The following is a 25,337-nucleotide window of genomic DNA, read 5'->3' as shown; positions in this document are numbered from 1 at the left end:
CTGCTCCACTTCTTCACTTATACAGAGGAATGGAATGAGTGTTTCTCAAATGTGTTCTTTCCAGCACAAGTATTGTTGACAGAGATGTTCCCTCCCGCACTAGCAGTGTTTGACTATGTTAGCCACCTGAATAAAAAAGGCCCCCAAAATCAAACATGACAGACTTACCTCAATATGTTGAAACATATATGGGTGATTGCATATCTTTCTCAATTGCATGATTGTGTTCATAAGAGTTTTTGCCCCACCTTTTCCCTAGGGAAGCAAACAACGCAAATCATATTATGAAACCCATTTCCTAGCTTGTTAATGAAACTTTTGAAACTCAGTTTCAAAAGGAGACAAAAATACTTCTACCCCAAAGCAGAACACCATATCACCATGAAATAAAAATATTTGAAGCTATGAAATAAAGTGTAGTTATCTGGCTGCTCAAATAAAAATATCGTGAGGATGATCCAAAAAGACAAGGAGATCAAAGACTTCCAAGTAACCTGGAAAGTGTGCTACATCTTATATCTGTCTATAATAGTCACAATAAGCACTTACTGCTTATTTCTACTGGTTATTTATGAAACCATAGAAATTGAAACAGTAAAATATTATCAGGTGTTCCACTAATCTGGGATGGTTACAGTCTAATTATCACTGATGAATACATTTGGTAACACCATATTAAGATTGACTATCACTTCTCACTTTAAGGTCCCATTTTGATTTGCTATAACTTTGTGAAACTGTTACCAGAGTTGGTACAAATTTCAAACTCACTATGTCACTCAGGTGAAATTATTTTAAAATATCTCAGCCAAAACAATTCAGATATTTCCAAGAGTGAAATTAGGAAAAATTACATTATGTGATTATATTCTGGTAAATTCATCTCTGGAAGGAAACTGACGTTTGATTGGGAGTAGTCCACATGTCAAAGTCTACTGTTGATCCCTTGAAAATCTATCTCAATTTGCTCCAAACTGCAGTTTGCATTTGTTTAATGTTTACTAGAGCTTTGCATCCTAATGAATTCTCTCTAGTTTGAGCAGATTGCAAGCCAGAGCTGGAGAATGACAGTTTTCACTAAACCCATAGTTATTGGATCTTCAAAGCCAAGAGTTCTCAATGACCACCCACCTCCTTCTGCTGGCACCAGGAAGCATGAATAAGAGAACCTGATGAATTACTTACAGAAAAGAAAAAAGTTGGAGGATGGGGAAAAATTTGACCTATGAGTATGAGGGAGCTGAGACTGCAATGTTCTGGCCAAAGAGACTAGAAAGCTAGAGGACAGCAGAAGCAATTAGAACTGCTTAAGGCAAAGAACTGGACAGGGAAGCAAGGAAGAAAAAGCAGAGAGAAGATTCTGAACTAGTGAAAAAGAGAAAACAGACAGCAGAAGGCTGGGATGCAAAATGAAATTGGGGGGGGGGGAGTTAGAACAAGGAACAGGATGTAAGATAGGCAACGTTGATGTGTACATAAACCTGCTGAGGTGGACTGGGAACAGGGAATGAGGGCATAGAGATGGCTGACCTCTATTTAATTAAGGTGACTGCACACAAATCTTGAGACAGAGGAAGGGCAACAGGAATGGCTGTGCCAGGAAAGTGGGCCTAGTTAGGCACAGAGAACTGAACTAGCAGAAGACATTGGGATGAGGAAGAAACTAGACTGGACATGGACCAGTCAAAGTCATTATGGTAAAAGGCATCACAATCAGGTCAGGAATAGGGGGAGATGAGCAGGAGGGACAACAACCATTCAAGTACCCTCTCTCCAGATCTTAGAGCAAATTGAAGACTCGCCAGTCTCAACTTCTCTTCTGTCATCAAATATGTATTAAACCCTCAACCACATGAAATGTTGCATTGTAAAAGGCAACTACTATCAGTTATTCAAGTAACTCAAACCTCTAGCATAGGTCTCTGTAGTGCTTCTAAACTTCCAATCATTCTGATGACATCTTTTGGATATAAATGTGTCAAATGACATTTTATAAGGCTTAAAAAATGATAGCTGAAAAATTACATTAAAAATACAACAGAAGAAAGTAAACCAATGTTTTCAAAGTACTCAGAACCTATATAGAGATGACTGTCATAGAAGATCCTATGAGGAAAGGACTAACTTTAGTTTTAGAGCAGGGTCTGAATACTCAACAGTAAATAACACATCAGACCACACCAAATAGAGGTTAAAACAAATTAAGATATTGAACAAAAATATCATCCATTGTGACAATGAAATTGGCAGGAGGCAGGTGGAAAAATAGTATGCAATCATATTGTATCATGAAAACACATATAATGGGGCCAATATATGGGACTGGGGCACACACAAGTTGTTACACACCAGCTGCTCAGAACCACAGAATGGTTGAGGTTGGAAGGGACCTCCGGAGGTCATCTGGTCCAAACCCCCTGCTCAAGGAGGGCCACCTAGAGCAGATTGTCAAGGACTATGTACAAACAACTTTTGAATATCTCCAAGGAGGATGACTCCACAACCTCTCTGGGCAACCTGTTTCAGTGCTCAGTCACCCTCACAGTAAAAAAAGTGTTTCCTGATGTTCACACAGAATTTCCTGTGTTTCAGCTTGTGCTCACTGCCTCTTGCCCTGTCACTGGGCACCACTGAAAAGAGCCTGTCTCCATCTTCTTTGCAGCCTCCCTTCAGATATTTATATACATTGATAAGATCCCCCCTGAGCCTTCTCTTCTCCAGGCTAAACAGTCCCAGTTGTCTCAGTCTTTCCTCATAGGAGAGATGCTCCAGTCCCTTCACCATCTTTGTGACCTTCCACTGGACTCTCTCCAGTAGCTCTATCTCTCTCTTGTACTGGGGAGCCCAGAACTGGATACAGCCCTCCAGGTGTGGCCTCACCAGTGCTGAGGAGAGGGGAAGGATCACCTCCCTCAACCTGCTGGTAACACTCCTATTAATGCATCCCAGGATACCATTGGCCCTCTTTGCCACAAGGGCACATTTCTGGCTCATATTTGTTGCTCTGTGTTAAGTGCCTACATGATCTTACTCTGAGGAATCTCATGGTAAATCCAACCTACCTCATATCTACTGCAATGTAAAGTATGCATTTACAGACAAGCTGATGCATGGCTACTTGTCTTCTCTACAATAACTCAACCATGTGCCAAAGTCCTAAGATAGAAAAGTCAACATTTATTTTGGCATATTCTAATGTATGACTACATAACTTTGAATCTTATTTTTCTTTTAACACCTTTTTGCATGAACAGATGTTATTTGTATGTATGAACAGAGGCACTCATAACCTAGCTGGCCAAAACAAGATTTGTGCTTAATAATGGCTCTGAGAGAAAAGATGAACACCTGGTAGTAGTCAGTGCTGCCACAATCCCAATTAGTCAGGTTTTTTATTGGATTAAACTCAGCATATTTTTACCTTATGAATGGAGAGCACAAACTACTGTCTTTTAAAACACAAATATGTCTAACTGAGATTTCTTTCTTCAAAGATATCTGTGGTAAGAACCTACCTATTATTTTTTTTAAAAAAAAGAAGCTATGTAGTTAACACATGATCATGATTTATTGTTCTGTAGGTGTTCTAGTTTCCCCTTTGTACCTTCTTGTCTTTCTCAGAACCATCTGTGAGAAGGATTCCCTTGGCTTGCATGTGGCAGTACAGAATCTTCTGAAGAGCTGACATGTCACATTTGATTACATACTCAACCTAGTGTAAAAACACAATTAACAAATACAGTGTCAAGTTTTACCAAGATATAATCATTTCAGTATGATTTTAATTCCAAATCCCTGCCCTCCTAAACAAATAAAACAAAAACTATATTTCTTTGATCCTCATCATAAGAGCACCTTCAAACAAGTTGCAATCCACTTGCAAGCATAATGATGACTATTTGAAAAGATTAACTGGGGGATTTATGATTACTACAAGACATATAGATTCTAAGGGCATGACTGTACATTCAGTGCTGTTTTACCAAACATATAAAAAAGGAATTATTATTTCCTGTTTCTCCCTTCTTATAATTTTAACCAACTGTCAAAAGACTGAATGGCTAATAACCTGTGAAATTTATTATACCTGCAAAGCATCAATCACAACTGGCACAACCTGGTACAAAATAAATAACATCATTTACAGTCCTAAGTAGCATTCTACTTACCAATGTGGGGATGGAAACATTCTATTTTGTTTCTCAATATCTACTAAAAAAAGGGGAACTAATGAAGTAGAGTATGAACACCAAATTAATTTTGACTTTTTGTTAAATATGATTAAAATAAGTTAGTTTCAGTATGTTTTGACTGTATGCCACCCTTAAATCCAGTAACACAAGAAAAGTTTTCATGTACCAATTTAACGCACATTTTTTCAACTGCCAGGCTTGTATACTTCACTGTCTTTAATAACTAGGCTAAAATGAAAATAGTCACATAATGAAGCCAGAATAATGGTGACAAATAATGCAAGAAGTGATTAAAAGAAAAACGAGCAAGATGCTTAATGTTTCATAAAAAAACTTGTGGAAGTTAAAAGTTATATTTAACACATCATAGGCCTTTGGAGGTCTCACTAGTTAAGAAATACATGTCAGCATGACCTAATGGCCTCACCGAGTCAGCACAATTTAATTAACAAAGGAGTGAATTATTTGTAAAAAAGACATACTGTCTAGAGCTTCCTTATCTGACTGTTTGGAGCCTCCCTATATGAAGTAATCTACATGTTACTGCTCTTTGTTTTAATTTGCTATAGTCATGTTTCTCTGACATGGTTTGGTGAAGAATGAGTTGTATAACCCAAAGGTATATAAACTGTGTAACTGCCCCATTTGGGCAGAGTTCATATCAGCAGAGTTTGCCACTCTGCTGCTTTGTGTTCTCTCCTATATCTATAGTAATAAACTGCTTCTGTTCTGATATGATCTAAATTGTAATTCCAGTTATTCTGCAACAAAATAAATAAAGAGCATCTTTGCTAACAATTTCATCAACCTAGTGAGGAAAGCTTTCAACTAGGTACATCAGTGAAGGATTGTTATTACCTGAAGAAAAGTGAAGGCATGAGGGTCAGTGAAGAAGTGTCTGGGAGACAGCATGACTTGGAAGGTTCTTGTGCTTCCCCTAAGAAAGCAGCATGATTGGGGGACCCATCTCAAGTGCCTGTACACAAACGCACACAGCATGGGCAACAAACAGAAGTAATTATAAGTCCATGCACATTTGCAAAACTCTGATCTCATTGGGATTAGAGAGAGGTGAGAGAGAGAGAGATAGCTCACATGCTTGGAGTGTTGCCATGGATGGGTACAGGCTCTTCAGGAAAGACAGTCTGGGAAGGTGAGGAGAGGAGATTGTGCCTATGCACAGGAGGGGCTCAAATACACAGAGCTTTGCCTTGGAACAGGTGACGTGCCAGTTGAGAGCTTATGAGTAAGGATCAGAGGACAAACCAGTGCAGGTGCTAATGTGGTAGGCATCTGCTACAGGCTTTCTGATCAACAAAAGGAAGCACATGAAGCCTTTACACAGCTCATGGAGGACATGCTCTGCTGGACTTGATAGCATACACAAAGAACTGTTCCAAGATGTGAAGGCTGAGGGCTGCACTGGCTGCAGCAGCCATGAGATGGTTGAGTTTAAGATCCTGAGAGAAGTGAGCAAGACAAATAGAATCACAGCCCTGCACTTCAGGAGAGCAGTTTTCAGCTTGTTTGGGTATCATGTCCTTGGCAGGATCTCGTGGGAGACTGCTCTGGAGGGCAATGGGGCCAAGGAGAGGTGGATAATCTTCAAGGACAGCCTCCTCAGAGCAGAAGTAATTTCTTATGATGTGGAAGAAGTTGAGCAAGCATGGCAGAAGGCCAGTGTGGATGAACATGACTGAGCTCAAATGCAAAAAGGAAGTACATAGAAGGTGGAGACAGACATGGGCTACCTGAAAGGAATATAGAGACATTGCCCAGGAGTTCAGGGATGAAGTTAGGAAAACCTAAGCTCAGCTCAAGTTGGAACTAGAGAAGGATATGAAGGGCAACAAGAAGGGCTTCTATAGGTACACTGGCAGTAAAAGGAAGGCTAAGGAAAACAGAGGCCCACTGCTCAGTGGGGCAAGGGACCTAGTGCCAAAGGACACAGGAATGACTGATGTACTCAGTGCCTATTTTTGATTCAGTTTTCACTGGTAAGTCTTGTCCTCAGGCCTCACAGGTCCCTGAGCCTAGTGGCAGAGTCTGGGGGAGTGAAGCATTACTCACAGTAGAGGAAGATACAGTTAGATACCACTTAAACCAGTTTGACATATACAAGTCCATAGGACCAGATGAGATTCATCTAAGGCAGCAAAAGGAGTTGGCTGATGTCATTGTGAGGTCACTCTATTATCTTTGAAAGGTCATGTTGATTGGGGGAGGTTCTGAATGCCTGGTAAAAGCAAATGTCACACCCATTTCTCAATAAGGGCAAAAAGGGGAATCCAGGGAACTACAGGCCAGTCATCCTCACCACCATCTCTGGGAAGCTTATGGAATAAATCCTTCTCAAAGACATTTCCAAGTACTTAAAGGACAAGAAGGTGACTGGCAACAGGAAAATCATGCCTGACTGATTGCCCTCTATGATGAGATGACTGGCTGTGTAGACAAGCAGAGAGCACTGGATCTTGTTTACCTTGATCTTAGTAAGGCTTTTGACATGGTCTTCCATAGTATTCTTATAATCAAACTAGTGAGATATGGACTGGATAAGTGGACAATAAAGTGTGTGGAAAGTTGGCTGGCTCAAAGGGTACAAATCCAGTACCACTACAGTAGTACTCCAACTTGCAACCAATTATCAGTGGTATCCCTTAAGGGTCAATATGTGGCCAATACTGTTTAATGTCTTTATGAATGACCTGGATGATGGGACAGAGTGCACTCTCGGCAAGTTTGTGGATGACACCAAATTGGGGGGGAGGGGGAGTGCTCAATATGCTGTAGGTCAGAGGGACCTGGACAGGCTGGAGAAATGGGCTGACAGGATCCTCATGAAGTTTAACAAGGATAAATGCCAAGTCTTGCATCTGGGATGGAATAACCCTTGAATTGGGGGAAATGGTCAATATGCTGGAGGCAGGGCTGCTATTCAAAGGAACTTCAACAGGCTGGAAAAACTGGGTTGACAGGAATCTCATGAAGTTCAACAGATGGAATAACACCAGTATACTCTGGGGGCCAACTGGCTAGGAAGCAGCTTTGCAGAGAAGGATCTTGGAGTCCTGGTGGACAAAAAGTTGAACACAAGCCAGCAATTTGCCCTTGTAGCAAAGACCACCAACAGCATCCTGAACTTTATTAGCAAAATTGCAGCCACCAGGTCAAGGAAAGCAATCCTTCCCCTCTATTGAGCACTGGTGAGGCCACATCTGGAGTGCTGTGCCCAGCTTTTGTCTCCCCACTACACAACAGACATAGACATACTGGAGCAAGCCCAGCAGAGGGCCACTAAAATGGACAGAAGGCTGGAGCACATGACATACGAGGAGAGTTTGAGGGAGCTGGACTTGTTCAGCCTGGAGAAGAGAAGGCTTGGGAGACCTTATTGCTTTCTTAAACTACCTAATGGGCTAGACTCTGCTTGAAAACATTCAGCACAAGGACAAGTGGCAATGGTCACAAGTTGGAAAGTGAGAAATTCTGATTAGATATAAAGAAAAAATTTCCTCATGAGGGTGGTCAAACATTAGAACAGGAACCCAGAGAGGTTTTGGGATCTCCATCCTTGGAGATATTCAAAACTCAACTAGACAAGGTTCTGAGTGACCTGCTCTGAGTAGGATGTTGTATTAGAGACCTCCAGAGGTCCTTTCCAAACTATATGATTTTATGACTAAAAAATCAATAGGTTATTTTCATCTCAGAAGGACAGGAGGATGAGCTCACAGGTAAGAAACATGAACATCCACTTAGCATCTTTATCAGGGGCCTGTCAGAACAGCTAGAACTGTCACCAACAGACTTCTGTCAAAAAGTCTGATGCTTCAAGTCAGACATGCTTTGTTTTGAAAACAAGGGGACAGAAATGAAAGAAGTGCTCCACTAAGTAACAGTGCATATGCAATTTAAATATTTTTTCTCCCATGACTCTTAATTGTTCTATCAAATACAGTGTCTATAATTGGCAGAAATTTGAAATGCAATAAAAATTTCAGTAATGAGATTTTCCTGGTAGAATGTCAGATAACATTTTCAGATCTATGTTTAAAGCTCAAGTAAATGCTGCATAGAAGGCTATTGTGAATATGACATTTGGGGGAACAGAAGGTCAAAACAGCAACAATCTTCATAACATTTTAAATTTTTAGGTCTTTCATTAGAAGTATTTTTTTAAATGCAGATAAAGAACTCTTTATTCATTCAATGTAAATGCAACCTCACAACTCACATGTAACGATAACTGTTTTTTTGTTATGGTTTTAGCCCAGTAGGTTTAAGCATCAAATGTCCCCCCAACCTGCCTTCAGTTTTCACTTTTGGTTATGTTTTTGTGGGTTTAAGGGGAAGGAGGCTCAAAATCACAAAGGAGGACAGGGGTGTGAGTAGAGTGAGATGCCTGGAAATTAAAATAGTGGTCTTTCAAATCAGTGTTGAATTTTACATTGAGATGCACAAACTGGTTAAGACACATATACAAGCAAACAAAATACTTCACAGTTCAAGAGTCCTGAAAAGTTAACTAAAATTCTGCTAACTTTATGAATGTCACATAGTCCTTTAGGAATTTCAGTGAAACAATTCATGGAGCAAAGTTTCTTCTCAGTGCATGAGTGGCACAATCTGACCCTCAGGGTATGACTGGCTTTCATTAATGCCTTGAAAGCAAATACTATGGAAACAAGCTGTATGTCTTATATAAACCTTAGCTGGCTACATACCAAATTAAAACTGTAGGATTGCGAATTAAGATTGAGAATGCAGAAATCGAGATTCCTCAGTGGCCAGTATTTCTTCTTTGCAGAGTTAAAAACACAAACCACAACAAAAACGAACACTTAATAAGTCCTCTTATCTAGCATGCATCTCAAAACCCAATACTATATAGTGCTCAAAAAAAGGTATAAAACCCCTTTCTATTGCAAACCTTTTCTGGCAGTTGAGATTCAACCTCTTTTTTCAGTCTCCTTAGCAAAAAGGGACGGAGCACTTTGTGGAGACGACGGATGATCAGGATAGTCTCTTCCTCATTTAAGTCCACCTACAAAAGTTTATAAAGGTCACAACAAGGCAACTCAGTGTGTTATGTAATGTCTTTGTGATTGGGTAAAAGATTATTTCTCGTTATAAATGTTTGCAGTAATTACTTGTTATAACTAAATTGTCTCAAGAGTCCAGAAAAAGACACTTTAATGAAGACTTTTAAAGCTGTAATAAAGGTGGCTTTTAAGCATGCTAATTCTCTGAGCACAAAGGAGAGTTCAAAGACTATTCCTATAACATGACCTCCATTTTGTTTCCATCCTAATGGTTTGTTTCCAATGAACTTTAAGCAAACTGTTGCAGTACCCTTTCTCCAGTCATGGCAAATGGAGCATTGAACCACTGTTCAAAGGTGCTGCAGCTCTTGAAAATGGTAGGGAGGAGGAAGTTGAGAAGAGCCCAGAGTTCAGGCAATTTGTTCTGAAGTGGAGTCCCGGTCAACAGTATCCTCCTAGGGGCCACATAGTGAGTGTTCAACACCTGAGTCAGCTTGCAATGATGGTTCTTCATTCGATGGCCCTCGTCTACTATCATGTATTTCCATCGAATCTGCAAGAAGAAGAAAAGCTGGTAAAGAACAAGCAGGTCGGATAGCATCAGAATTAGAACTTACCTCACAGTAGGTTTAAAACAGGAATGTTTCAAAACTGAAACATTAGTCATTCTTGTTGAATGACTGGCAACCCAAATCTGACATTATCCAAGCACTAGTGGCCTCCCAAGCAACAAGAGGAGAAACAAATACTAGGTAGGCTACATCTGTAAATAAGCTTGCATCAACAAACAGTTGAATCCCCTCATTTCTTGGGAGGAGTTCAGGAGACTGGCACCATAAGGTGAGAATTTGTCTTACTGGGGAAGAAAAACAACATGAGAAATCCAAATGAAACTGTCAGAAAGAAGAAACTAGACAGAATGCAAAGGCATTTTCAGACAAAATAACTGTATTCTCTCAAAAGATAGTAACCCTGAACTTTGCTTTAATTCAGTTAATCCCTTTTTTCTAACCCCAAAATGTAGCAACATAATTAAGAACATCTCAGTCACTGCATCTTCTGAAATAAAACTTTAATGCAGTCAGAGCAAATGTTGAAAGAAAACTGCCATGGTTTTTATTAATTTCTGTGCTAAGACATGAATAGCTACTCTATACTCCATAGGATGAGTTTGATATGACACTGCTTGAACCTCAGCACATCGGTGATTCAGGCATTTCTTTAGTTTGGTCCTTTCAGACACTTCATGTCAGCTGTTTAGGAGATTTTTGTTGGTTTTGCTTTTTAAAAAGCAAATACTGCCTCACAACCTACTTTGTTACAGATGCAAAACACTCAGTGCCTCTTGCTGCTTTATATGCTTGCTGAGTCCCTCAGTGATCAGAAAGAAGTGGGCCAGATAACCAGTAGACAAACATGTGTCACATAACCAAAAATATAACAACCTCCTCCAACAGATGTTGGGCATATATCCAAATCCTAGGCCATGTGACCAGAGGCTTCATGTAAGTCAGGTCATACACCAAGAATAGAATAGAATAGAACAGAACAGAAGAGAACAGAACAGAATAGTTCAGTTGGAATGGACCTACAAAGATCATCCAGTACAACTGCCTGACTACTTCAGGGCGGACCAAGTTAAAGCATGTTATCAAGGGCATTGTCCAAATGCCTCTTAAACACTTACAGGCATGAGGCATCGTCCACCTCTCTGGGAAGTCTGCTCCAGTGTTTGACCACCCTCTCAGTAAATAAATGTTTCCTAATGCCCGGTCTAAACCTCCCCTGGTGCAACTCTGAACCATTCCCATGCATCCTGTCACTGGATACCAGGGAGAAGAGATCAGCACATCCTTCTCTACTTTCCCTCCTCAGGAAGCTGTAGAGAGCAATGAGGTCACCCCTCAGCCTCCTTTTCTCCAACCTAGACAAGCTCAAAGTCCTTAGCCGCTCCTCATAGGCCATGACTTCCAGCCCTTTCACCAGCTTTGTTGCCCTCCTCTGGATGCATTCAAGTACCTTAACATCCTTTTTAAACTGTGGGGCCCAGAATTGCACATAGTACTCAAGGTGAGGCTGTACCAGCGCTAAATACAGCAGGATAATCACCTCTTTTGACCAGCTGGTTATGCTGTGTTGAATGCACCTCAGGATGTGGTTTGCCCTCTTGGCTGGCAGGGCACACTGCTGACTCATCTTGAGTCTGCTGTCAACCAGCAGATCCTTAAATTCCTACGCCAAGGGCATAAACCAGAGGATACCTTTGTTTGTAGCTATATGCAACATTTTAGTCATGTGATGGGGTGCACAGCAACATAACAAGACTATGATGTACTGATCACATAACCAGTAAGGTCTCAGTTTGTAGTCCTCAAGTGCTTTCATCAGATGCTACATAGCCACATTGCACAGAAAATGTTGGTGCCACACTGCTGTTCCCTGCTCTTATCTTTTAGTAATGGTGGACAAAAACTAGAGGGATAGAAAAACTGTGCAGAGTAAAACTGTTTTCAACCATTCAGAATTATGCTATGATCATGTACTGTCTATGTTCCAGAGAGGACAAATGAGACATCTAAATCTATAATGGGATAAAAGGAAGACAATAGGATCACAAGGTTTTACAGTATGGCAAAACATACCTACCTGGTCGAGTTTGTGTGTATTTTATAAAATACTCTTACACTACCATACAATTTTCAGAACAATTCATTACATCCGAGGCACCAATATCTACAGATCAGTTTGTGAGCTTTTAAAAACTGAGTCTTTCAGGAGGGAGAGATTCAATTGTCAACAGGGGAATGAAAAGGTAGATGAAATGGTTAATTTTTAGCAAGACAAAACAGCAATTCAGGACTATAAATCAAAAACAGGTGTTTTGTCCTATGTACTAAATAAGATGATGTCTTTAAGGGTTAGCTGTTAAGAGATGACAGACATTCCTTACCTTAGCAAGAATATGTTTGTCCTTTATTATGTACTCATAAGTAGTTAAAAGAACATTAAATTTTCCACTTCGAAGCTGAGGAACAAGTGAGCGACGCATGACAGGTGTCCCCTAAAAGAGAGACAAAGGATGAAGAAAACAGATATACCTATATTTTATGCAGTACAGTTGTGAATTGGCAGAGAAAGAGCCAATATATGACCTTGCAATCCTGAAAAATCATACCAAATATATTGATATATTCCATACTCCTTCAAGAGTGGTTTCCCTAATCAGCTGCTGGACTGTAAAGCTCTGGTTTTGTATGGGAATGGAAGCATGCAGCCAGCAGTCTAGACACCTTACTAATTGCTTGACTTTATAGGAACTGCAGTAGCCAAACAACAAAATATTCAGCTGTATACAAAATGTGCAGTATTTATCATTTGTATTGCTCTCAGCAAATCCTTGCAATATGGTATTTAACAATTTTATTCTGCCTTTCGCTAACCAGAAGCAATTACAGTTAATTACAGTAATCTTGGGATGATTAACTCTCATGTTTTATTCTTTCAGCTTTATGTTCATATAAAAATATAAAACAAACCTTGTAAGATATTTTCACCACAGAAGGAGCCCATTTGTCAAATTCATATGTCCAGTTGGATAAAGTTCTAAATACAAGATTAATAGGTAAAAATAATATATTTAATTATTTGTTAAAAAAAAGTTAAACTTCATAATTATGCCATGTGTTTCCCACTGAATGCTGGTTTCTCAACATACTTCCTACACCCCCTATAATAAACAGTATATTTAAAAAGAAGCACATAATATATTGTACCAGGATATATGTATCTTTATTTGAGAAGGGAGGAAATAGAAATAAAGTGGGGAAAATGTCTCTTCCCCTTATATTCAGGGGTCCCTTTCAGACCAATTCAGCAAGTATTTGAAGTTTACCTTTGTATTTTGACACATATTAAGGGGAAGATATACCTACACAGAAAGACTTATGTGTCATTGTAAACCAATTGCCTCTCATAAATTGAGCCTGCAACTTTTCAGATATAGCATATGAAGTCTACAGTAAAATACATCTGTAGGCAGATTTGGTTTTGCACTGTGTGGTTTCAGCTTTATGATCACAGTAAATAGTCTTTAAAATGGGTAAAAGTGTGTTTGTCAGTATGATATGGGAACAGAAGATAACCTTTTTGTTTTTGAAGTCATTGGACATGACAAGGTAGCACCAACCTGGTCTGATATGCATCTTATAGGGGGAGAAAAGAAGGAAGAAAGAGTTTTAAAATAACTAAAGTCACTCAAGTTTCAGCTTCTCTCTTCTAGAAATTTTAAAAGGTTCCTAGAATGGGGAAAACTACAGACATGTAATATATATTAAAAAAGTATCATTCCTCTCTTGTGGCTAATGTGAGGAGTAAGTAACAGTGAAGTAGGACATATTGTATAGCATGCCAGCAGAGTGAACAGCAAAATTAATGAAACAAAGTGCTTTTATCGGCCATCTGGTCACCTTTCCAATGCTAGACAATCAGTTATGAAGAAACAATCACAGGCTAAATTCAGAGTACACACTCAGTGCAATTCCAAGGTGTGATTGTATGAAAAAAAAGTACATGTTGCTAAGAAACCAAAATACAATACACAGAATAATAGCAGAATGAGTTTCTTTACTTACGACAGGGGAACAATGATGAGATAGGGGCCATTGAGTCTTTTGTGTTCCATCAGATAAGTGATGAGCGCAATAGTCTGTATGGTTTTTCCTAGTCCCATTTCATCAGCTAAAATTCCATTCAAATTGTTATTATAGAGTGAAACCATCCATTCCAGACCCTGGAGCTGAAATGAATAATCATTTCAATTATTCGAAATCCACAGATGTAGGTAGTACTAATATTACAGAAGCAAGGTTCTTACTTCTCTTACTACTTAGATGCTGTTTTTCCTTCCACAGTACAATGTGTATGCAGTTCCCAATATGTCTTGGAAAAGGTGATGTGACTTACATCTATATGAAAGTCATCACTGCTATTTAGGGCCAGTATGGCCCATGCCACAAAGTCATATTTTATGCATACTGAAGTTTTTTTTGTACTGTAGGCAGACTAACACTGACAGACTAACCATACTTCAGGTTCCTTAACACTTACCACTAAAAGATTCTATTTGTTAATTTAGACACCGTCAAATTTAAAACCTTTGGAGTAAAATTTCATGTCAGATATCTACCTCAACCAAAATTTTCTCAAAACCAAACCTATCAAGTCTCATGCACTAGCCATAAGACTCACATTTGGTTCCACTTCACACCCCCAACTGTATTACTTGAAACTCTTGTAGTACACTCCCATTTAGTGTTTGCGGTCCACAACTCCATGTGTCAGAAGAGGTCCACTGACCAATTATGCCTGACATATAGAATCCCAGAGCTGGGAAGAAGCCACAACAGTGTAGTAAGCAGTATCTACCTAGCTGGCCTAGCTAGCTAGAAGACACGCTCACTCTATCGCATCATAGCACAGTGACTACTTTCTTGTCACACAGCCCTCTATGCATGTATATATCACATTATCCCATACAAGTATAATCTAGACACATTCCCACTTCCATGATCCAGATGTTTGATGAGTCTCATGCATGGGGAGAGAAGTAAATTAACAGGTCTGAGAAAGTTCAGCTAAGAAGTATGGGGAAAACATTGTATGTCAAAAGTATCCATGAAAAATTATACAAAATAATACAGCCAATCTATCAGCTTCATACATATGTTGATTGATTTATATTTAGGTACTAAATTCTCTGAAGACTGTCTACTGAACTCAGAGCAACAACAGTCAAGCAGAACTTCTGCAATTGTCTCCCATTTACAAGTGGCTGCAGAACTGATAATAAACTCTTTCCTGTGTCATCAGTCACCCCTTCACTAACATGTACTGATGTGCAGAAGGAAGAGACAGCCTAACTAAAGTCAAGAATGAAGAACATGTGAAAAAGGAAAAAAAAAAGAGAAGGAAAGTGGGGCATGAAAAAATTGATAAGATCAAGAGGAAATTATAAGAGCATAAGAGTCAAAGGGAGAGTGATAGAACAAGAACCAAAACCAGTTCTCAACATGCCTGCTGTAAAGCTTTCTGGAAAAGTGTGCACCTTATCTGTAACACTAACAATCTGTATATAAACAAATATTGTATAGAAAAATTTTATCAGTTCAATCACTAGAGATCCACACTGAGGTGCTAAAAGTTCAAATTGTTAAATTTTTAAATATTAAAAGAAGAAAAAGATTATTTAAAAAATAATGAATTAAAATTAAAATAATGACCAAAAATCCATATACTGGGTTGATGGGAAGGAGAGCAAAACCAAAACACTATTGGTCTGCAATTAAAAGAGATGTTTACAGGTATATATAGAAAGTTATTTAAGCAGTATGTATGAAATTTGATTTGTGATAGATAAAGACTACATTCCCTTTCTCCATATGATCATCTATTTCTAACCTAATAGATATCCTGTGTTTCTGCACGCATTTTCAAACAGTTTGCCATTTTAAGTACTGTAATGAAATATCTAGGATAAGGCAAGTCTTAAACATTTTAACATGCTTTACTCAATGAAAAGTATGTTATATAGGAGCCTGGCCATTATTATGTCAGCTGCAGAGCAGGGTAATATTTTGAATAAAAGGGTTTGGTACTACTTAAGCTAACTCCAACTATATTTCTTACCTGATAATGTTTTAGTGTACCATTAATAAGAAGAGAAGACTGCTTCTCCACCCTCTCTATGATTGCATGAGCAACAGTGTAGTAGGACTGAGACCCTCTAGCACTATATTGCATACTGTATTCATCATCCACATCTTGTTTGGCTGTCCTGGAAAGCAGACAAACAATAAAGGTAAATTCCCACAAATACAAATATTTTTCAGTATAGTTCACTTATTTATACAAGTGGTAAAGAGGCAGTAGAAATCCTCAACTGTGAGGACTTAACCCTTAGAAGAATGCACATTACTTTTTAAGCAATACACAAGTACTACCAAGCGGTCATATCCCTTCTCCTGCAGATGCATGCCACAGGCACTACAACAACCAGCCACTCATGGTAATCTAGAGCAAGCTAATTTTGAGAACCCTGATAAGAAATCACTGTTCAGGGGAAGGAGGGGGGGAGAAAAAGAAAAAAAGGAAAAAAAAAAGGCATAATCCAAAGCTCACTCAATGATTTGTTTAGCATCTTTCTCAGAAACTTCCTCGCTGTTAGGATCCAGAAGTATCTTCTCATCTGCTTCTAATCTACTTGATTCTTCTTCATCATCCTAGAGAAGATGGAAAAAGGACAGGAAAATGTTATACTCTCCAATGCTACTCAGTCGTAACTTTGGCTAACACTCACATATTTCTTAAGTTTTCATTGAACAATGCTTTATACTGACAGGAACCTGAACCAAAAAGTTCAACTGACAGCTATCTTGATATACTGCAACAAAACAAAACAAAAAATTGACATAAATTAACTAACAGAAAGTCACAATACTTTAATAAAAAATATTTTCCTCTTCAATGTTCTCATTTATAAAAATCTTACTCTTACCTGTCCTGCTCATAGAGCAGACTGATTTATGCATGTTTGTATCGTATTCAAGATGAACAATACTGTAAGACAGCTTAAAAAACTGGCAAGAGCTCCTGCATTCATGCTGTTTTAAGCTTTTGATTTATTAGTTTTTTAAAACAGATTATTTTTTTTATCTTTATTTATAGTTTCCCTTCTAGCTACAGTTGCAATGGATGACAAATGGGTAATTTTTTCTGATTTTACTCGGAGCTCTCTAACAATGCTTAAACCATTTGAAGAAAAGGATGCTGTGGAACAATTTAAAATATTAACAGCTAAACAGAGCAAAATATTGCTCTATATTTCATCTACCAAAGTTGATATAAGCAGACAAATTAATGTACCTAGCTACGTGTGGTAGTACAACCCCCCCCTTTCTTGGGCCACTTGGTGCTTAGTGCAAATTTCCTCCCCATGGGTCACATGCCAACCCAAGATGAATAGGGAAAGGTAGGGAACCAGGGCATAAAGGCACTCCCTTAACTCCTGATTCCTACCTCCCCTGTTGGTTGGAAACAGACTGCATTCCAATTCAAATGGCTTGGGAAAGGCAGTAGACCAGAGCATTAAGGCACTCCCTTAGCCCACCTGGTTTCTGTCCCTCTCTCTTACCACTTAAAGAATAATAGGAACCATCAATACTTCCTGACAGCCTAGTACATCTGTACTTGGGTTGTGGCCCAAAGGGGATGATACTAGAACTCCAAGATCTAGCAAGTTCTGGGCCTGCACAACTGGTAGAAAGTACCAGAATATTCCATCATCTGAGTTGGGCTGAAACGGAAAAGTACCTGACAAAAGTCAGTTATCTTGGACCCTATAAATAGCGACCCTAAGCAAGACCCTTTAGCAGGCTGTGACCAGCATCTCCCCTGAGCTGGGACGCCTCTCAGGCTCAGACTTCTCAAAGTTTGAAGATCGTCTGCCCACAAAGCTGACGGAAGGCCAGGGTGAAGTCAGACTTCTCAACTCTCAGTTATTGCCCGTTGAGAGATACCGATGCATTGTGAGTATTTGCTCCAAACTCGAGAGGAGGGAAATTTTAACTATAGGTTAGTCTCTTCCATCCACCTCTTTACCTATCTATGTGTTTAACTACACGCATTTGCCATCACGAGTGTGAATGTCTATATATTTCACTGGATATCCAAATATTTCTGTGCTGTTTATGTGTGTGTGTGTGTATGTTTTGTGCTTATACATATATACATATATATACTTTGATTTAGAATACCCTGTAGTAAGTTAGTGTGAATCTTGTCATTCTCAAATATGTAATTAAGTTGCTATTTTAATCATAATATATTTTACCAAATCACCTTGTTAATCTTTAAAATGGTCAATCATTAAGTGTTGCTAAAATTCAACCTTTTGATCCACCTCACACCACTAATAAATCTTAAATTCCTATTAAATCATAACCGTGTGAGATACTTTCATTCATGACACTATTTCTTATTACAATGGCCCTATTTCATCCCTACTGAAGAATTACCAAGAAAAAAAAGACCACAAAATGACCCTGAAAGCTTCCAATGCTGATGTGCAACTGTAAAAATTAAGGTGTATTCTAGCAAATGATCCTAATAAACCTTTGCCATTTACTGACTCAGAACACCCGAGTCAGAATCACAACATAAACAATAAACTTTGTCTTTTCTCATCCTCTCAATAGGCAATACTTCAATATTAAGACTAGGAAAGCATTGCTTTCTGTAGAGAAGTATTACATAACAGATACAAGATGCATCTAGAAGATAGAAGATGTTAACTTCATTAAGCACAAAGCCACCAAACATCCTTTATAGGGGTGTATTTTAAAATAGGAATCTTCTTGCCTGTTCTGACATGATTATTTCATTATTTTTACTCTGATGATATGAGAGTAAAACAAGTTCTCTTTTCCCCTCATTCAGATGATCAGGTAGGCATTTACAGCATATATAAAAGACATGCTATGCAATGAGCATCACTGCAAAAAGGATGTATTTTGCTGTTTGTATTATGCTTAAAACAATTAGACACTATCGCTTTTCTTCAAGCCTATGAAAAAAGGAACATACAGGAAAATAATGTGGGTTTTGTTCTACTGTACTACTAAAAATGAAATTTGAAGAAATCCATACCTACCTCCTCCTCATATTCAGAACCACTTTCATCTTCACTGTCTGACCTGGGAGCAACTTCATAGCTGTACAAAGAAGACAAAAGAATATGAATTAGAAATACAAAGGGAGGAATGGAATAGATTCAATACATTTCCTACTCAACTTACAAGTAATAAATTAAAAGGCCAGTAGAATAGATAAAAAATACAGTTTCATCAAAAATAACAATACAGTTGACACCCTCCCCAATAATAAAAATAGCCCATTGGTTTGCTAGCTACTTACCCGGGGTTCATTTCCAACCAAGCATCTAGCTGACTTGCTTTTGGTGCTTCTGGCCCAAGAAGAACTTTGCCTGTTTCAGTGTGAGTCACTTTGACTGGAAGGTCACTCGTCTGACTGCTTTCATCTATGGGCTAAAGATTCAGATGAAATTTTATAAGATAACTGGTCTTCCTGTGTTTGCCACAGTTAATGAATAGCAGCAACTGCAAAGTTATGACTCTGAATAAGTTAATGTGTTACTGAAGCCTCGGCTTCCCATACTGCTACCAAGTCAACACTAAGTCACAGTATTTCTGTATGTAACATATCTCTACATTTAATAACCACACATGCATCACAGTATTCCAAGTAAATGAATGAGAGCAGTGTGGAACAGAAGTAACTTGACCTCTCTGAAATAAGAGAGAAAGTATATTATGCTTACAGTCCTTTCACTCTTGCTGCTTATACTGATGGAGATCTGTAAGGAGAAAAAACATTGAGCTTTCAGCCTTTTTCTTTCTTTATGGATGAAGAAATGGAGCTATAAGATTTTAATTAACTTTTAATGCAAAGGACTAGTTAAAGATTCACTCTTCTGATTCTTTCACTTACTCTGGTGCTCTAACAAGAGAAAAACAGAACAAAATTATGTCTCTGCTACTTCTTTGGCCTGCTCAAACCACAGATTTTATATTTTACAAACTATTTTGGCTAAATATCTTCTTTTTAATAATAATTAGCACAGTAAAGAACCCTTTCCCAAAATATATAAACACAAAACTGGAAAAAAAATTTGAACAAGTAAAAAGATGACTTACAGTGAGTATAAAACTTACTCCCCCTTCTATAAATGATTATGTTACAGCAGTATATGTACATTTTCCTGGTGGAATTGTATATACATTAAAGGATGTGGCTGTACTTACTTTTTTAACTACACCAGCAAAGATATTACTTTCATGTGTAGATAAGACTAAGTAATAAGTAGAATTTTCAAGTTGTGTTTACACACAAATGAGTAAAAAAGGGCATAACAGTATAGCTCTTAATGAGGAAGCATATGTCCTCCAATTCTACTGAAAAAAAAAAAAAAGAAAAAGAGAACTAACTGTTCAAAGAACATGGGTAAACTTTTCATTTTCAGTTGCTTCTGAGGGACAAAGTACCTTCAGGTATCTTGAGAACCCTTTGTGACAGTATATTTTACCCTATGCCAGAAAGGGAATTGATGTGCAATGTCAACAGTGCATTTTCTAGTAATGAGATGATATAACTTGTTGTTCTTACAAGTGCATTTTGAAAAATAAATAATATACTATACACTGATTTTTATCTCAAGAAAAACATTTCAGTGTCTGCCAAAGCTGAAAAGGATCTTTCAGCATACTCATTGATAGATTCAATGTACCTTTGTTGTAGACTTCAGCTCTTTGAAGAGAAACAAGTTAGCACCAATGTTAATCCAGATTAGTTTTCTCCTGGTTATAAAAAAAGCTATAGCAATGGTATATCCTGGTTATAAAAAAAGCTATAGCAATGGTATATCCTTCAGTCCTATGTACACAGAGCTCCCAGCTTGTGCCCAGGCAATCCACTGACCGACAGTCATGCTGGCTGAAGCAGAAGGTCAGATCTGAAGCTGCAAGGATTAAACAGTAAGGTTTGTCCAGCCATGACTAAGGGCGAGTCAGGCAGGAGCTGTGAGCAATGGAGAGGAGTACATGAGCCTGATTAGCAGTCAATATCAACAGCTTCTGAATCAATTGGACCCTTTCCTGTGCCAGCTCAGAGATAGCAATACCTATGATGGGCATGAGACGAGAATGCATGATCATGCAATTCTCCTTCCACACATGACAGTACAGTCTCCTTCTTTGGACAACTCCCAGTACATAGAGAGAGCTGGGAAGAGCTGGTAGCTCTTGATGATGTTGCTCTGGGTGGGATTTCCAAGGTAATGCCTCTCTAGAACCTCTCTTTTCTTCCCAGCAGGAGAAGCCATATACCACTGCCATGACTCAGACCAGGATTAACAGCCATCTTTTATTCTCTGACTGTGCTGCCCCAAACAGAGCATTTAAGAGGTCCTTTTTGTTAACGCATGTAAATCTAACAAGACTCCATAAGAATCATATAAGGTTTTCATATAAATATGGGATCTGCACATAGCAACAGAGAGAGAGTAGAAGAGTAGAAGAAAAGAAGAAAGGAAAGAAAGAAAGCAGGTCCAAACCCAAAATCAGACACTTTGACTCCACGCTCCACAAAACTTAAGGACAGGTATAATTCTCCTCACTTTACTCATATGAGAAACTGAAGCTCTGTCTCTCACACACACTCTCTCATAGTCTTTCTTTCTCTTTTCTGGATGCTCTCAGACTTCTGTCTTTAGTCAGTCATCCTTGCTTTAAGTTGCTTTACACTGTAATTGGATAATCTTCCAGACTCGGGGGGGGGGGGGGGGGGGCTTTTGTCAGAGGAATTCCTGGGGATATAGCCTCTCTTTGATGAAACTGAGAGCTGCTATATTAACAAAGGACAAATTGAAGATATGATTCTTTGTTCATAGTAGAAAAGATTTTTAAGGAAGAAAACAGAGTACTGAAGGAGTTAGATGATGTTAAAGCAGGACCCCTCTCCATCATCTACCAAAGGTCTTGGGAGCCTGGGGAGGTCCCTGCTGACTGGAAGCTAGACAGTGTTATTCCAATTTACAAGAAGGGCATGAGGGAAGACCCAGGAAACTACAGACCTGTTAGTCTAACCTCAGTACCTGGAAAAATTATGGAGAAGATCATACTGGGTGCTATTGAAAGGCATCTAAGGGACAATGCAATCATCAGGCACAGCCAACATGGGTTCACAAAGGGAAAGTCCTGTTTAGCTAATTTAATATCCTTCTACAATAAGGTCACTCGCCTAGTGGATGAAGGGAAGGTGGTGGATGTAGTTTTTCTGGATTTTAGTAAGGCTTTTGGTGCTGTCCCTCACAGCATCCTTCTGGACAAGTTGTCCAACTGTGAGATGAGCAGGTACAAGGTGCGCTGGGTGAAGAACCTGCTGAATGGCAGGGCTCAAAGGGTTGTAGTGAATGGGGTTACATCTGGCCGGCGACTGGTCACCAGCAGTGTTCCTCAGGGCTCAATTCTAGGGCCGGTTCTGTTCAATATTTTTATCAATGATCTGGATGCAGGAGTTGAATGCACCATTAGCAAGTTTGCTGACGATACCAAACTGGGAGGTGCTGTTGATTCTTTTGAGGGACGAGAGGCCTTGCAGAGGGATCTGGATAGATCATTAGGAAACATTTATTTACCGAGAGGGTGGTCAAACACTGGAGCAGACTTCCCAGAGAGGTGGACGATGCCTCATGCCTGTAAATGTTTAAGAGGCATTTGGACAATGCCCTTGATAACATGCTTTAACTTGGTCCGCCCTGAAGTAGTCAGGCAGTTGTACTGGATGATCTTTGTAGGTCCATTCCAACTGAACTATTCTATTCTATTCAATTCTAGTCTAGTCTAGTCTAGTCTAGTCTAGTCTAAAATATGTATGCTTGTACATTCACATTACTGTATTTTCTTTCAAATAAGACTGAATTGATGAATATTGTGATCTCTGTGTGTCTTGTGGGGACCTTAGCATGCACACTTGATAACCTCGACCTTAGAGTTTCCAACTGTGTAAGCAACTTTTGAACTAATTTCCCCAAATCAGTTTCATTTTTAGCACTCTCTCTGAGTGTATACGTGTCTCTTAGTCACATGCAAAAGCTCTACAGAGTACTAACTGAATGAAGAGGTCAAATGTCTGGCATAAACTTTAATCTTTTACCATTACTATAAGTTATAACAATTTCTGGGAAAATTAAACAAATCAACCAACCCCACAAACTAAAAAGGCTTGTAAAATTCATACCTCTCCATCAGGACCAAGACTAGATCCCATTCCTTCTGCATTTTCTTCTGCCTTCTACAACAAATAAGAGGCAAATCTGTTATAGTCAAGCTGTGAGCATAAAAACATTTTATATGATGAAAGCATTCTAGAGTATGAACAGTTTTTCACTTTGCATTTTCATAGCCTGGGATGAATGCAAATAAAGATATTGATGGATGTAGGGGGGATATATACACAGGTACTACTACACTCACAGCACTTAGTATTAATGGGAAATCTACAACCCTCTTCGTTGCCTTGGTAAATCTGTGCTTGGTACATGGCTAGCCTACTGGATTTCTGGTCCAGGAGAATCTACGTCTTTATATATATATACTTATATATAATCTTAACAAAATGTACAGCTGTCTTGGAGATGGATAGAGGGGAATAAGGAATATTTATTATGTCAGTCATTTTAAAATTCCTCTTTTATTATGTATTGGCATTTATTACTACATGTAGAGCACTGCTTTTAAGCAATGCATATATTAACATTTCAAATGGTATATATTTTTGGTGTCCAAACTATACAAAGTTAAATTGTCAGGAATATTAGCTACAGCAGTCTGTTTATATACAAGCACATGAAACTTCTGAGACTCTTTTTCTTATAGCTGATAGTAAGATCATTCACACAATGAAAACTAGAGATGGAAATGGATTATTAAGGCCACTTTACTCATCCTCTGAGACAGGAAAGGAATTTAGGGGGCACAAAAATGACAAAGTATTACTTAATTATCACTTTTTTTTTTTTCCATAAATTTGCTCAGTTACCAACTAGCCTCTCTGACAGTGATAGAAATATTTAATAACATACAAAGTGGATTTTCAAAAGGCTTAAATTAAATGGTTACAATGTAGACAATAAACAATACTACTTGTAGAATACCCATTTATACAAAATACACCTATTGAAGTTCTCTTTCTTTGGCTATTTCTAATGGCCCTACAAACCACATATGGAACTGAGTTTAGAATCTAGATGTCTAAATAAGCAGTTCTATATGATACAATACTCACCTTTTCTAATATACTCTAGTTTGGACTCTCATAACTTCTTCCTAATTTACACAGTTGGCCCATTTTTGCCTACAGGAAGTTTATCAGTAATTTAAATGTTTACAACCCACAGGTTTCTAATACCATCTTCTTCTTTCCATCTTTGGAATAATGTTAACATGGCAAAAATACAGCATTTCCTACAACAGACTTCAGAGAAATATGAATTCATTCAATGTTAAGAATTTGGCAATGCAGATTTCAGACACTCCAATTTCTGTAAGACAACTGGAGATCACTGCATTTACCAATGTTAAAATGGTGTTTGAGGGGGAAGTGGGATGAAAATGTTAGTTTTAGCTACTTGCCTTCTTTCTTCTCTTCCTCTTTTCCTTCTCTTTGGCTGCTTGTGCCTGTTTGTGCTCCCATACCAGATTGGTCAGATTAGCCACATACTCATCTGTCTGCTGCAATAAGTAGGCTAGGCGTCTATCTTTCTTTTGGTCAATCAACTTACGGTAGCCTTCTTCATCTTCAGCCTAGCAATACAGGACAATCATCCATGAGAGACATGTTCCTAAGAGGAACCTACAATTGCAGTCTCAATGATGATGTGTTACCTTAAATATCTCCTACCCTTGCAGGGGGGGCATTCTACAACAGGACCAAGAATGGAAAAAATTATACAACAGCACATCAGACAAATTACAATGCTAGGAAACTGAGGGAACTGATAAAACTCCTACAGAGAAGATTTTTCAAAAGCATGAAATACAGTTATCCCCCACTCTCATAGAAAGATAATGGGAGCCAGATGCCTAACTCTTATTTGGTCCTTTACCCAGTATAAGTAATAATCTGTCAGGTGTTACCAAGAAATTTTCCTTAGGATAGATTATGCATCATCTATCTACTCTGGTGTTGTTTCAATCTTCCTGTGGAGAACCTGAGGCTGGCCACTGTTAGAAACAGGATATCAGACCAGATCAGCCACATCTCTGAGTCAGTTCAGCAACTCCCATATACCTAAAGCACTGCATAAGTATGTTGTTAGGGCAACTTCTATGTTGTTACATTGTGTCATTCAATTGCTGACTGAGAATCTATATTTTCACAGTCACCTACTGTCTTGTAGGTTTCAACAATTCAAAAAAAAAGTATTAGAGTTACTCAGTGTCTGGTAGACGTTTTTCAGAAGAAAATT

General features: G+C 38.6%; 1 protein-coding gene across 2 annotated transcripts in view; it reads right to left on the bottom strand.

Moving 5' to 3' along the window:
- Nucleotides 1-25,337, bottom strand: part of LOC141917748 (SWI/SNF-related matrix-associated actin-dependent regulator of chromatin subfamily A member 2) — a 225,979-nt gene that overhangs the window by 131,054 nt on the left and 69,588 nt on the right. For both annotated transcript variants that reach the window (XM_074811167.1, XM_074811165.1), the window contains 13 exons: nt 24,502-24,672; nt 23,108-23,161; nt 19,208-19,338; nt 18,945-19,005; nt 16,415-16,515; nt 15,923-16,070; nt 13,870-14,033; nt 12,775-12,841; nt 12,189-12,299; nt 9,549-9,791; nt 9,127-9,240; nt 3,605-3,712; nt 169-255 (listed from right to left, as the gene is read on the bottom strand). In XM_074811167.1, the coding sequence (XP_074667268.1) occupies nt 169-255; nt 3,605-3,712; nt 9,127-9,240; nt 9,549-9,791; nt 12,189-12,299; nt 12,775-12,841; nt 13,870-14,033; nt 15,923-16,070; nt 16,415-16,515; nt 18,945-19,005; nt 19,208-19,338; nt 23,108-23,161; nt 24,502-24,672 (1,560 nt within the window). The remainder of the gene's footprint in view (nt 1-168; nt 256-3,604; nt 3,713-9,126; nt 9,241-9,548; nt 9,792-12,188; nt 12,300-12,774; nt 12,842-13,869; nt 14,034-15,922; nt 16,071-16,414; nt 16,516-18,944; nt 19,006-19,207; nt 19,339-23,107; nt 23,162-24,501; nt 24,673-25,337) is intronic.

The sequence above is a fragment of the Strix aluco genome, chromosome W (assembly GCF_031877795.1).
Source record: "Strix aluco isolate bStrAlu1 chromosome W, bStrAlu1.hap1, whole genome shotgun sequence".
In the NCBI taxonomy this organism is placed as follows: domain Eukaryota; kingdom Metazoa; phylum Chordata; class Aves; order Strigiformes; family Strigidae; genus Strix; species Strix aluco.
This window is presented reverse-complemented; position numbering and strand designations above follow the sequence as displayed.